The 14703-nt window shown below is 46.7% G+C and overlaps 1 protein-coding gene across 5 annotated transcripts in view; it reads left to right on the top strand.

Moving 5' to 3' along the window:
* Nucleotides 1-4211: 4211 nt before the first annotated feature.
* C13H2orf42 (chromosome 13 C2orf42 homolog) overlaps nucleotides 4212-14703 on the top strand; it is a 44406-nt gene continuing 33914 nt past the window's right edge. Inside the window, exons 1-3 of one of the 5 annotated variants that reach the window (XM_011713495.3) lie at nucleotides 4212-4334; nucleotides 12203-12471; nucleotides 13145-13979. In XM_011713495.3, the coding sequence (XP_011711797.2) occupies nucleotides 13157-13979 (823 nt within the window). In that variant the 5' untranslated portion in view covers nucleotides 4212-4334; nucleotides 12203-12471; nucleotides 13145-13156. Of the gene's footprint in view, nucleotides 4711-4734; nucleotides 4751-12202; nucleotides 12472-13144; nucleotides 13980-14703 lie in introns of those variants that run through there. The other 4 variants (XM_071076869.1, XM_071076866.1, XM_071076867.1 and 1 more) reach the window with 4 other exon arrangements.

Genomic DNA, 14703 nt, shown 5'->3' with positions numbered 1-14703 from the left:
TTTATTCCTCCATCCATCTGCAAGTAATCTTTGAGCTGGAGTGTCCAGCAGGACTGGGTCGAGCAGCATCATCCTGCCCCCTCTTGGGCATTTTCCAGAATTGCTGCTCCAGGGACAATTGCTTCCACAAAGTTAACAGCACTTCATTGGGTTGCCTGTCAATTTTGTCTCAGGCAACCCCAGCCAATAACAAATCAATTCACATCTGCCTGGGGGTCACCCGCTGGGGCCACTTTTTGTCCTGTGGGGTGGCTCCCTATGGGAGGGATACCTTCCCCTTCTTTATGGCACAGACTCCCTGCTCACACTGCTGGCTTTCTGCTTCCCCAAGAGCTGCCATGGCAGTATCACCTTAGGTATGGTGGTCACCTTATGCCCCATGTACAGAGAAGGACAACAGCCAGAGAGCTAAAACCACTCGGGGATGCAGAGCCCAACACAAGGTCCCTCATGTGGGAGGTAAAGCATTCATCATCTGGCCCTTTGGGTATTCAAATCAAACATAGCCTGCCACATACCCATCTTCCGAATTACCTCCACCAGCTCTGCATGTGATTGCCATTTACTCACAGTTTTTGATATTTCTCTGGCATCGTTCCACCCTGTCCATATGGCTGCCATCAGCCATTCAATCAGGATGCGGTCACCTTTCCCGTGTGCCAACTGCCTGCTCACCTGCAACCACTGACGGAGGGAGGGGTGAGCTGTGACAGAAGCCAACTTTTCCATCTCAGCAGTGGAACTGGAAATACCGTCAGCTCCTTTGTCCCAGAGGCGGAGCATCCAGGCAGGCAGGGGCTCCTGCTACTTGCCTAACTCCTGCAACTCAGTGGGGGTGTAGGCACTATATGAAGTGTGCTCCACCACTGTAGGGGGGCCCTGAGCCCGCCCTTGGGGCCCAAGTGGCTGTTCACGCTCTATTTTCTGGCAGACCACAGGGTCAGCCTGCAGCAGGGGTTCTTCCTCCTCGGTATCAGATCGAATGGGAGTTTCTGGCCGGGAAGGCAGGCTCAAGCCTGCACTTATGGCAGTTCCCAATTCTTGTTCCAAGCTGTGTATCTGGGCCTCCAGGCACTCAGCTAGCACCTGGAGGTTCCTTACCTGTGCTGCATCCCACGGGGACTGGGCATGCACTTTCCACAGCATAGTCAAAAATGCCCATCCAACTCTGCCGGCAAAGGCACGCTCCTTCTTGGTGCTGTGTGCTTCCAGGTGCTTCAGCGCCTTCTCCATGCTCCCGGGGGACATGTCCACCTCCGCCCCTGTTTCTACCAGGGCCCATCTGAGCAACACAGCTGCCACTAGGTACCACAACCCATGTTGGAGCCACATGGCCAACCAGGGATCGTCAGGTGCTGAGAACTCACTCACTTCAGTATCCTGCCAGTTACACCAATTGTCAGGGTCCAACCCGAGCTGGGGTTCGAGGGGAGTTGGTGGACGGGTGGCAAGTAGTTGAAAGAACACTTGGGGGTCCGGAGGCAGGTGGGACATGGCTTTATTATGTGCCCCCTCTCACAGTGTCAATGATACATTTATGCACCTCAGAGCCAGGTGATGAGCTCACTTATAACATGGTTACATAACTGTGATTATACAATGCACAGGATTGTGCACCTGCACTCCAATCCCGCTGTGTCATGCTGCACCAGATGTTTACCTCAGCCTACTCTTGACTGCCCTGCAGCCATTTTCCTTGCATATATATATACCATGGAATACTATGCAGCCATAAAAAAGAATGAAATCATGTCCTTTGCAGCAACATGGATGAAGCTGGAGGTCACTATCTGAAGTGAATTAATGTAGGAACAGAAAACCAAACACTCCATGTTCTCACTTATAAGTGGGAGCGAAACATTGGGTACTCATGGAAATAATGACGGCAACAATAGAAACTGGGAACTACTGGGGGGAAGGTTGAGAGACTAACCATTAGGTACTATGCTCAGTACCTGGATGATGGAATCATTCATACCCCAAACCTCAGCAATGTGCAATATACCAGGTAACAAAGCTGCATATGTACACCCAATCTAAAATAAAAGTTGAGAAAAAAAGAAAATTTGATTTTGTGCATTCTATCTTATGCTCAGTTTTGGTCTGAGTTTTGTTGTTGTTGTTGTTGTTGTTTAATTTTTTTTTTTTTTTTTTTTTTTTGAGACAGGGTCTCTAAAAAAGGCCCAAGCTGGTTTCAAACTCCTGGGTTCAAGCAATCCTGCCTCACCCTCCCAACATGCTGGGATTACAGGTGTGAGCCACCGCCCCCAGCCAAGTTGTTTTTTATATGAGACAATTTGGTAAGGGATCAAAAGATGAAAATACAGAAATAAATGGCATATAAATTTTGCATAACAGAGAGAAGCTTCTAGTACTGATGATGGCAGCTCAAGAAATGGACTTTGCTTTGGAAGGAACAGAGTAGTCCACAGCTTTCCTTCCTATGCTTGCAGGAAACTGCTACTTGAAAAAGATGAAACATCTTTAGACAGGTTTCTCAAAAAGTAGTCAAGTGCCCTTAAGTAAGTACTTCCATTAATCTCAAGATGCCTTTGAAAATTACCGAAAGAAGTTCTGATTTCTATGGCTTCAGTGCTTTCTCACCTGATTTGTTGCAATACAAATAATACAAGGGTTAAAAAGTAGGGACTTTGCACCTTTCTGAATTCCAGAGTAAATAAGTGGTCTTTGAAGAGGTTTTCAAATACAGGTAGGTTAACTACCATTTAAGGCAAAGTCTTTAGTTACATTGCAAAGATAAATTAAATACTTAGGAGGGTAATGTTTTGGATTCTTCCTGGCTATCACTCATCAGTTAATTAGGGTCTTTTAGAGTTTGGTTTGGCTGGGTGTGGTGGCTCACACCTATAATCTGAGCACACTGGGAGGCCAAGGTGGTAGGATCGCTTGAACCTAGGAGTTCGAGAGACCAACCTGAGCAACATAGTGAGACTCCATCTCTACAACATAAAAAATTAAAATAAATAAATTAGCCAAGCATGGTGGCATGCACCTGTAGTCCCAGCTACTTGGGAGGCTGAGGTAGGAAGATGATTTGACCCCAGGGAGTTGAGGCTGCAGTAAGCCATGATCATGCCACTGCACTCCAGCCTGCGCAACAGAGCGAGACCCTGTCTCAAAAAATAAAAAAAATAAAAAATACAATACCAAATGTTGCATGGGACACACTTATACTAAAATAAATAAATAAATAAATAAATTGTTTAGCTCAAATTCAAATGTAATGGAGTGTCCTGTATATTTTTTCTGTCGATTCTAGAGACAGTTGCGGGGTGGTGCAGCCAAAGCTGCCTTGGAGGCAGCTGCAGGTGGGACACATGAGGGGCAGCTGGGGCAGGTCCTGGGGACCACTGAGGTGAGCGCTGCTAGGGCTTCTGTACACTGATCCATTGGCTCCCACACTGAGTATGAGAAGAGAACCAGAGCCCATGAAGGAAGTGCCTTCTTTCCACTATCACTGCATTGTTCCCCAAGTGCCCTCTACTGACAAAGCCTAACACTGAGCCAACAAAGGAAAAATGTTTCACAAAAAAAGGTGAATTGGGAGCTGAGAGACTCCCTTCTCAGGGTCTTGCACAAGAACAGTTTTTCCCTATTTTGTGCTTTCAAGTCTCCACTTAAGTCACTTCCTCTAAGAGGCTTTCCTTTCTTCACCCCACAATCTAAATCACTAACTTCTCACTCCATCTTATACTTCTCCTTTATGGCATTTGTCATAATTTTTAATTCTATTTAATTATACATGTAGTCGTTTATTTAAAACCTGTCCTGCCCACTAAACTAAAGTACTGATGACTATTTACTTTTTTTTTCTTCTTCTTCTTTGAGACAGAATCCTGCTCTGTCTCCCAGGCTTCCCAAAGTGCTGGGATTACAAGCGTGAGCCACCACGTCCGGCAACTCAGGCCATTTTCGCATCGATTATCAGCGAAAGTCTATTCAGAAATAGGACTCTCTCAGGCCAGAAAGAGTCAAGACCAGCACTGGAACTGTGTCAGCAGTAAGATCTGCCAGAATCACTCGAGCCCCAAGGCAGAGCCTGAGTTTTACAGCCGCTAGGTCGGCGTAGGTTCTACCACCGCATTCCCCTAGAGTCTCAGCGGTCTCTGAAGGAGAAAACTACAACTCCCATAAGACAACGCGAGCTCGGGTGGGCGGCTACTTGCCGCTCGTGGGCGGCTCTGACCAATAACGATTGTCGTTACAGAGAACAATTTGGCCCCGTTTGTAAAAGGCCGCGGCAGGCGAAGAGAGAAGAGGTGAGGGCGGTCGTCAGCGAAGTGCCCCGGGACTCGTGGGGGGGCGCAGGGCAGGTAAGGGGGTCGTGTTGGAGCGAGGACCGGGGCTGCGGTGGGGCAGGGGTGTAGAGCTGGGGTTCCCAGCGGAGAGCAAGTCCAAGGAGCAGCTGCCGGCGAGGTGATGCTTCTGCCTGGGCCTACTTGGGACCGGAAGTGAGCGCTCGCGCGGGGAGGATGCCGGGAAGCAGGTCCCAGGGGATATGTGTGTGTCGCCGCAGGCCCATCCCGGAAGCCGGCCGTGAGGTGAGCGTCCAGGAGGTCGGGCGGCCGCTCCGTGACTGCAGGGCCCCGACGGCCTTCCTCCGCTGTTCCGAGGCCGTTCAGGGCTGATGTGCCCCAGCCTCCCAGTTGTGGTTTGGCAAGCCATCCAGCAGACTACAAACCCACGTTTGTGAGTTACCTGCTGGCTGTGACACCTCCGTCAAATCTGAGTAACAGTTTCCTCATCTCTAAGATGGGTAACATAGTATCTACCTCACAGGGTCGTGTGGGCAGTACACGAGTAAATGCATAGAAAGGGTTTAACACGCAGTGTACTCAGCTAGTTTTATTATTTATCCGTGATGATCATTCGTTCTCTTCCCCTAACTGTGCCTCACAAGCATGAAACAGCATCCACCAAACATTTAGGTCTGGGTAGTGGTTGGATGGAAACCCACCGCGGGTTAATGCTTCCAACACCAGTCCCTTAACACTCCCGCCAAGGAGGCTGATTTGTAAACTTGCCGAGAAGAGACTACCCAGGAGATCTTTCAGGTTTCAAATACAAGTTCTTTACAAGTTGTGTTAATTGTTAGTATATGCTTTCGATATAGAGTCTCTAGGAAGTAATACTAGTACATGTTTTAAAATTCAAATACTGCCAAACAGTGAAATGTAAGTCTTCCTCCTAACTTCTATTTCCCAAATCCCATGTCATTTCTTCTGAGGCAACAGACATTGAATGTGTGTGTGTATAGATAGCTACATATGTGTGTCTCTGGTCGTTTTTTTTTTTCTTTTAAAAGGAAGAGTAAAACCAAGAATAGCATATTACAAAGTGCTGCACTTTTTTTTTTTTTTTTTTTTTTTTTTTTTTTTTTTTTGAGACGGAGTCTCGCTCTGTCGCCCGGGCTGGAGTGCAGTGGCCGGATCTCAGCTCACTGCAAGCTCCGCCTCCCGGGTTTACGCCATTCTCCTGCCTCAGCCTCCCGAATAGCTGGGACTACAGGCGCCCGCCACCTCGCCCGGCTAGTTTTTTGTATTTTTTTTTTAGTAGAGACGGGGTTTCACCGTGTTAGCCAGGATGGTCTCGATCTCCTGACCTCGTGATCCGCCCGCCTCGGCCTCCCAGAGTGCTGGGATTACAGGCTTGAGCCACCGCGCCCGGCCAGTGCTGCACTTTTTTCACTCCACACTGTATCTTTTTTTTTTTTAAGAGACAGGGTCTCACTATGTTGCCCAGGCTGGTCTTGAACTCCTGAGCTCAGTGATCCTCCTGCCTCAGCCTCCCAAAGTGCTGGGATTACAGGCGTGAGCCACTACATCCAGCTACTCAGGCCTTTTTTTTTTTTTTTTTTTTGAGATAGAGTTTCTCTCTGTTGCCCAGGCTGGAGTGCAATGGCACAATCTTGGCTCATCGCAACGTCTGCCTCCCAGGTTCAAGCGATCCTCCTGCCTCAGCCTCCGGAGTAGCTGAGATTACAGGCGCCCTCCTCCACGCCCGGCTAATATTGTAGTTTTAGTAGAGACAGGGTTTATCCATGTTGGTCAGGCTGGTTGGGAACTCCTGACCTTGGGTGATCTGCCCGCCTCGGCTCCCAAAGTGCTGGGATTACAGACGTGAGCCCCTGTGCTAGGCCATGCCATTTTTTTAAAAATAGCTGTAAAAATATTTTATTTTCTGGAAAGTATTCCATTATATAGGTATACCATAATTAATTACACCAGTATCTTCTTGAGGGACATCAGGTTGTTTCTTATATTTTGCTGCTACAAAGATGCTTCATTGAGTTGCCTTATAATTTCCCTCATTTCACACACATGGGAATCTGTAAAATAAATTCTTAGTGTAATTGCTGGGTCAGAATATCAGATCAAAATATACTGATTCCAAATACGCAAAGAAGATACCAGACAAGCCCAAATTGAGGGACATTTTATGAAATATTGGACTCTTCAAAACTATCAAGATTAGGAAAAAGAAAGACAAACTCATGGCCTCGAGGAGACTAAGGAGACATGCGGTATCTTGGATTGGATCCAGAAACAGAAAAAAGGGACAAAGTCTAGAGTTTAGTTAATAATAATGTGGCAATGTTGGTTCTTTGGTTTTGACAAATGTCCCATGTTAATATATGATGTTAACATCGGGAAATTGGGCCGGGCGCGGTGGCTCAAGCCTGTAATCCCAGCACTTTGGGAGGCCGAGACGGGTGGATCACGAGGTCAGGAGATCGAGACCATCCTGGCTAACACGGTGAAACCCCGTCTCTACTAAAAATACAAAAAAAACTAGCCGGGCGAGGTGGCGGGCGCCTGTAGTCCCAGCTACTCGGGAGGCTGAGGCAGGAGAATGGCGTAAACCCAGGAGGCGGAGCTTGCAGTGAGCTGAGATCTGGCCACTGCACTCCAGCCTGGGCGACAGAGCGAGACTCCACCTAAAAAAACAAACAAACAAACAAACAAACAAAAAAACATCGGGAAATTGGGTGAGGGGTGTTTGGGAACTGTGTTCTATCTGCCACTTTTCTGAAGATCTAAAATTATTCTAAAAGGTTTCTTCTTTTTTAAAAGGGAGATTGAGGCCAGGCGTGGTGGCTCATGCCTGTAATCCCAGCACTTCGGGAGGCCGAGACAGGCAGATCACTTGAGGTCAGGAGTTCAAGACCAGCCTGGCCAACATGGCAAAATCCTGTCTCAACTGAAAATACAAAAAAATTAACAAGGCTTGGTGATGGATGCCCGTAATTCCAGCTACTTAGAAGGTTGAGGCAGGAGAATTGCTTGAACCTGGGAGGCGGAGGTTGCAGTGAGCCAAGATCATGCCACTGCACTCCAGCCTGGGCGACAGAGCAAGACTCTTTCAAAAAATAAATAAATAAAATAAAAAGGAGCATTAGTGGACAACTGGTAAAATCTGAATAAAGCCTGTAGTAGAGTTAATAGTGTACCAATGTTAAGACCTTATTTTTGACAAATGCCCCACAGTTATGTGAGATGTTAACATTTGGGGAATCTGTGTGAAGGGTAGGTAGGAAGTCTGTGTACTGTCTTTAGCTTTCCCATAAAAGCTAAAATTTAGCCAGGCACGGTGGCTCATGCCTGTAATCCCAGAGCTTTGGGAGGCCAGGGCGGGTGGATCATCTGAGGTCAGGAGTTCGAGACCAGCCTGGCCAACATGGTGAAACCCCATCTCTACTGAAAATACAAAAATTAGCCAGGTGTGTTGGCACACCCCTGTAGTCCCAGCTAATCGGGAGGCTGAGGCAGGAGAACTGCTTGAACCTGGGAGGTGGAGGTTGCAGTGAGCCAAGATCATGCCACTGCACTCCAGCCTGGGTGACAAAGTGAGACTCTGTCTCAATTTTAAAAAAAAAGCTAAAATGTAATAAATGTGTTGAAATAAATTTTCTTTTTTTTTTTCTTTTTTTGAGATGGAGTCTCGCTCTGTTGCCCAGGCTGGAGTGCAGTGGTGCAATCTCGGCTCACTGCAAGCTCCGCCTCCCGGGTTCATGCCATTCTCCTGCCTCAGCCTCCCGAGTAGCTGGGAGTACAGGCGCCCGCCACCTCGTCCAGCTAGTTTTTTGTATTTTTTAGTAGAAACAGAGTTTCACCGCGTTAGCCAGGATGGTCTCGATCTTCTGACCTCGTGATCCGCCTGTCTCGGCCTCCCAAAGTGCTGGGATTACAGGCTTGAGCCACCGCGCCCGGCCTGAAATAAATTTTCTAAAATTATTCCAAAATTGAAAGCATTTTTAAGAAAGAAATATGCATATATAATGTTAAAGATAATCACAAATCGCCCTCTGAAGGGCATAATCAAAAAGTAAAAGAAAAGACTGGGCGCGGTGGCTCACTCCTGTAATCCCAGCACTTTGAGAGGCTGAGGCAGGTGGATCACTTGAGATCAGGAGTTTGACACCAGCCTGGACAACATGGTGAAACCCTGTTGCTACTAAAAATACAAAAAAGTTAGCTGGGCATGGTGGCCCGTGCCTGTAATCCCAGCTACTTGGGAGGCTGGGGCAGGAGAATCACTTGAACCCTGGAGGCGGAGGTTGCAGTGAGCTGAGATCGCTTCATTGCACTCCAGCCTAGGCAACAAGAGCGAAAAAAAGTAAAAGAAAAGATAAAAGAGTGGAATTCCTATGTTGATGCTACAGCTATTCCTATGCTAAAGCTACAGCACCAACAGCTGGCACACCACCTCCTCCCTTAACGACAGACTTTTTTTCCACTTTGATGATATGTTAAATCATCATTAGCAACATAATTTTTAAATTAATTTTTTAAGCTCTTTCATATATTATAAATTGTGTGTGTGTATATGTGTGTGTATATATATACATATACATACATATATATACACACACACACATATATACATATGTCATGTCATTTTGCAAATGAAAAAATCCTGAAGCCCAGAAGTTAAAGGACTTGGTCACAGAGATAATTCATGGTTAAGAGCAAACTGATCCTTCGTGTTTTGACTTTGGAACAATATTCTAAGAATCCCTGTGGGACTGAATGAGAATACCTACTGAAGAAGTTCATTGAGCTGGGAAGGAATGCTGTGTGAACAGGCTAATGACTCTACATCAATGGCTTTTAACTAGGGCAGTTTTGCCTCCAGGGGACATTTTGCATTATCTGGAGACTTTTTGTTTTTCTTTTTTCTTTTTTTTTACAATTAGGGATGGGACTTTCTACTGGGATCTAGTGGGTAGAAACCAGGGATACTGTTAAACATTCTACAATGCATAGGATAGCCCCCGCAACAAAGAATTATCCAGCCCTAAATGTCAGCAGTGCCAAGGTGGAGAAACCATGCTATGCATCTTATTTCACAAAGCACTTATTTTCTTTAAATTGTGTGTGTGTGTGTGTGTGTGTGTGACAAAGTCTCACTCTTTTGCCCAGGCTGGAGTGCAGTGGTGCAATCTTGGCTCACTGCAACCTCTGCCTCCTGCATTCAAGCAATTCTCATGCCTCAGCCCCCTGAGTAGCTGGGGTTATAGACAAGTGCCACCATGCCTGCCTAATTTTTGTATTTTTAGTAGACACAGGGTTTCATCATATTGGCTACACTGGTCTCGAACTCCTGGCCTCAAGTATCCCTCCTGCCTCGGCCTCCCAAAGTGTTGGCAATTACAGGTGTGAGCCACTGTGCCTAGTCTTCTTTTTAAAACTTTTTTTGTGAGACGGAGTTTCACTCTTGTCGCCCGCGCTGGAGTGCAACAGCATGATCTCAGCTCACTGCAATCTCTGCCTCCCAGGTTCAGGCGATTCCCCTGCCTCAGCCTCTGGAGTAGCTGAGATTACAGACGTGGTGCACCACCACGCCCAGATAATTTTTTTTTTTTTTTGTATTATTAGTAGAGACGGGGTTTTACCATGTTAGCCAGGCTAGTCTGGAACTCCTGACCTCAGGTGTTCCACCTGCCTCAGCCTCCCAAAGTTGTGGGATTACAGGCATGAGCCACTGCGCCCAGCCTAAAACATTTTTTAAGAAGAATAGAGACCACTGGGCATAGTGGCTCACACCTGTAGTCCCAGACTTTGGAGGCCGAGGCAGGAGGATTGCTTGAGCCCAGGAGTTCAAAGCCAGCCTGGGCAACATAGTGAGACCCCATCTCTGTAAAAAATTAATAATTAGCTGATTGTAGTGGCACGAACCTGTGGTCTCAGCTATTTGAGAGGCCGAGGCAGGAGGATTGCTTGACCTTGGAAGGTCAAGGCTGCAGTGAGCCTACTCCATCTTTTTTTTTTTTTTTTTTTTGAGACGGAGTCTCGCTCTGTAGCCCAGGCTGGAGTGCAGTGGCCGGATCTCAGCTCACTGCAAGCTCCGCCTCCCAGATTTACGCCATTCTCCTGCCTCAGCCTCCCAAGTAGCTGGGACTACAGGCGCCCGCCACCTCGCCCGGCTAGTTTTTTGTATTTTTTAGTAGACACGGGGTTTCACCGTGTTAGCCAGGATGGTCTCCATCTCCTGACCCCGTGATCCACCCGTCTCGGCTTCCCAAAGTGCTGGGATTACAGGCTTGAGCCACCGCGCCTGGCCATCCTACTCCATCTTTGACAACAGAGTGAGACTCTGTCTCAAAAAAAAAAAAAAAGAATAGGGCCAGGCACAGTGGTTCAAAGCTGTAATCCCAGCACTTTGGGAGGCAAAGGCGGGCAGATCACTGGAGGGCAGGAGTTTGAAACCAGCCTGGCCAACATGGTAAAACTGCATCTCTACTAAAAATATAAAAATTAACCAGAGAATTGCTTGAGCCCGGGAGGCAGAGGTTGCAGTGAGTCGAGATCACATCACTGCACTCCATCCTGGGTGACAGAGCAAGACTCTGTCTCAAAAAAATTTTTTTTCTCTCTACATCTTCTATAGTCCACTGATTAACAAATTGGAAAGTACAAATAAGAATAGTTTTAAAATGTCCACGTTTTCACTGGTGCTATAAACTCGTCCCCGACTGTAATTTTTACTGAGTAAATGAAGCTTTGTGAGGCTGGGCACAGTGGCTCACACCTGTAATCCCAACACTTTAAGAGGACAAGGCAGGAGGAGCGCTTGAGGCCAGGAGTTTGAGACCAGTCTGGGCAACAAAGTGAGACCCCTGTCTCTACCAAAAAAATTTTTAAAAATTAGCCAGGCATGGCAATACCTCCCTACAGGTTCAGCTACTTGGGAGGCTGAGGCAAGCAGATCACTTGAGCCCAGGAGGTTGAGTCTGCAGTGAGCCGTGATTGCACCACTGCACTCCAGCCTGGGTAACAGAGCAGAAAAAAACATAAAGCACTCTAAAAATGTGATGTATTACTATTAGGAAGGATGAGTGATTGACCAATTATATAACATGGCTCTAGGTGTTTTGTTTTGTTTTTTTAAAGAGATGGGGTCGGCCAGGTGCTGTGGCTTACGCCTGTAATCCCAGCACTTTGGGAGTCTGAGGCGGGCAGATCACGAGGTCAGGAGATCGAAACACAGTGAAACCTCGTCTCTACTAAAAATACAAAAAATTAGCCAGGTGTGGTGGCATGTGCCTGTAGTCCCAGCTACTGGGGAGGCTGAGGCAGGAGAATCACTTGAATCTGGGAGGTGGAGGTTGCAGTGAGCCAAGATTGCGCCCTGCACTCCAGCCTGGGTGAGCAGATTGAGACTCTGTCTCAAAAAAAAAAAAAAAAAAAGAGATGGGGTCCTGCTCTGTCGCCAAGGCTGGGGTATAATGGCACAATGTGCAGCCTTGCTCTCCTGGACTCAGGTGATCCTCCCACTTCTGCCTCCAACATAGCTGGAACTACAGGTGCACACCACCATGCCCAGCTAATTTTTAAATTTTTTTTATAGAAATGAGATCTCACTATGTTGTCCAGGCTGGTCTTGAACTCCTGGGCTCAAGTATCCTCCACCTCAGCCTCCCAAATCTCTGGTATTACAGGAGTGAGCCACCATGTCAGGCCTCTAAAGTGTTCTTGACAACCCCCTTTGTAATGACATTAGCACCTTTTTACCTTCTTACAGTTGGAAGTACAAAACACTTAACCATTTCCATAATAATTTCTGTCAAATACTTCTCAAGTAATTGTGAAAGACTTTGATTCCTATTCTGTTTGATTTCCAAGGAAAGAATCATCCTGTCTTTGTATAACTTTGATATTTTTTCTTGTTTTACTTGCAGACTATCAAGATCTTCACTTAGGGAAGTGGGAATCTTATTTGCGGAACATTGGGCAGAAGCTTTGCCATTGGCTGGTGAAGAAGGAGGAGGCAGAATGTCTGCATTGTTACACCATACAGCTCAAACTTCAGAAGACTTTGGGTTAAGCATTTATCGTTAGTCTGCAAATGATCGTGTTTTCGCCTGATTATTAGAAACCAATGAATCACCTTTTAGGTCTTATTAATTCAGGTTACACTGTTTTCCAGATGCCTTGGCAGCTGGTACAGGTAGGATTGGGCTGGGTTTTGTGGGAAATGATGGAAGGGAAAAAAACTCATCTTTCATGTTCTCTAGTTTTTGCTGAAGTTAAACATCTGAGATGTAAAGATTGGGTTAACTAACCTCCGTTGTTATATAAAACAGAGTTAAACCTGGAGAAATGCTTTGATTATTAGGATTTTAAAAAATAGGTATGAAAGGCAGTTTCCTTTACTTTCATTTTGTTTGTAGGTTTAAATTTATGTTGTTTTGTGGTACAGTTTAAAAATAGTGGATAGCAGCCGGGTGCGGTGGCTCACGCCTGTAATCCCAGCACTTTGGGAAGCCTAGGCAGGTCGATCACAAGGTCAGGAGTTTGAGGCCAGCCTGGCCAACATGGTCAAATCCCGTGTCTACTAAAAATACAAAAATTAGCTGGGCGTGGTGGCGGGCGCCTGTAGTCCCAGCTATTCAGGAGGCTGAGGCAGGAGAATCGGTTGAACCCAGGAGGCGGAGGCTGCAGTGAGCCGAGATTGCGCCGCAGCACTCCAACGTGGGTGACAGAGCGAGACTCCGTCTCAAAAAAAAAAAAAATAGTGGATAGCTTTTTTATATTTTGCTTTCTGTACTAAATATTACAAGTGACTTTAACTTTTGCGTGTGAAGGTATACTCATGCTATTGGGTATATTATCTTTTGTAGGGCCTGTGAAAAATGGAACCAAATTCTCTGAGGACTAAAGTCCCAGCTTTCTTATCTGATTTGGGGAAGGCCACATTGAGGGGAATCAGAAAGTGTCCCCGATGTGGCACATACAATGGAACCCGGGGACTGAGCTGTAAGAACAAGACATGTGGAACCATATTCCGCTACGGTGCACGCAAGCAGCCTAGTGTTGAAGCTGTCAAAATCATTACAGGCTCTGATCTTCAGGTCTACTCAGTGCGGCAAAGAGACCGGGGCCCTGATTACCGATGCTTTGTGGAGCTCGGGGTTTCAGAGACAACAATCCAGACAGTGGATGGGACAATCATCACTCAGCTGAGCTCTGGACGGTGTTATGTCCCCTCATGCCTGAAAGCTGCCACTCAAGGCGTTGTGGAAAACCAGTGCCAGCACATCAAGCTGGCGGTGAACTGCCAGGCAGAGGCCACCCCTCTGACCCTGAAGAGCTCGGTCCTGAATGCAATGCAGGCCTCCCCGGAAACCAAACAGACCATCTGGCAGTTGGCCACGGAACCCACAGGTCCTCTGGTGCAGAGAATTACTAAAAACATCTTGGTGGTGAAATGCAAGGCAAGCCAGAAGCACAGTTTGGGGTATTTGCATACATCTTTTGTGCAGAAAATCAGTGCCAAAAGCTTGCCTGAGCGCCGTTTCTTCTGCTCCTGTCAGACTCTGAAATCGCACAAGTCAAATGCCTCCAAGGATGAGGCAGCCCAGAGATGCATTCATTTCTTTGCTTGCATCTGTGCCTTTGCCAGTGACGAGACATTGGCTCAGGAATTCTCAGACTTCCTAAATTTTGATTCCAGCGGTAGGTGGTATGGTTGACCTGGTTATTATGTTTTTCTAAAATTGCAATGAAAGAGTTCCATTGATACATTTGGAGATTGTCTTAGCAACCTTCAGAAACAGTTGCTAGATAATTAAAAGTGTCCCTTCTTTTTTTTTTGAGACAGGGTCTCACTTTGTTACCCAGGCTAGAGTGCAGTGGCATGATCACAGTTCACAGCAGCCTTGACCTCCCAGGCTCGAGATCCTCCCATCTCAGTCCCTGCAGATAGCTAGGACCACAGGCACGTGCCACCATGCCTGGCTAATTTTTAAAATTTTTTGCAGAGATGGGGGTCTTACTTTGTTGCCCAGGCTGGTCTTGAACTCCTGGGCTGAAGCAGTCCTCCTGCCTCAACCTCCCAAAGTGCTGGGATTACAGGTGTGAGCCACCGTGCCTGGTTGCATTCCTTCTTTCAGTCCCAGTCGGCATACTTGCATAAAGGTTGGTTGGTTGGTTGAAATTAATGATGAAGAGACTTGATCATTTTTTACTGAGACAATCTAGCAAAGTTAGTTTGCTGTTTACTCTTCCACAGGTGCCCTGTGTTAATTATAACAAAGAATGAACAAAAAAAAATGTTTTTTTTTTTAGACAGAATCTGCTCCATTGCCCAGGCTGGAGTGCAGCAGCACAACCTTGGCTCACTGCAACCTCTGCATCCCGGGTTCAAGGAATCCTCATGCCTCAGCCTCCCAAGTAGCTG

The sequence above is a fragment of the Macaca nemestrina genome, chromosome 13 (assembly GCF_043159975.1).
Source record: "Macaca nemestrina isolate mMacNem1 chromosome 13, mMacNem.hap1, whole genome shotgun sequence".
NCBI classification, from domain to species: Eukaryota; Metazoa; Chordata; class Mammalia; order Primates; family Cercopithecidae; genus Macaca; species Macaca nemestrina.
This window is presented reverse-complemented; position numbering and strand designations above follow the sequence as displayed.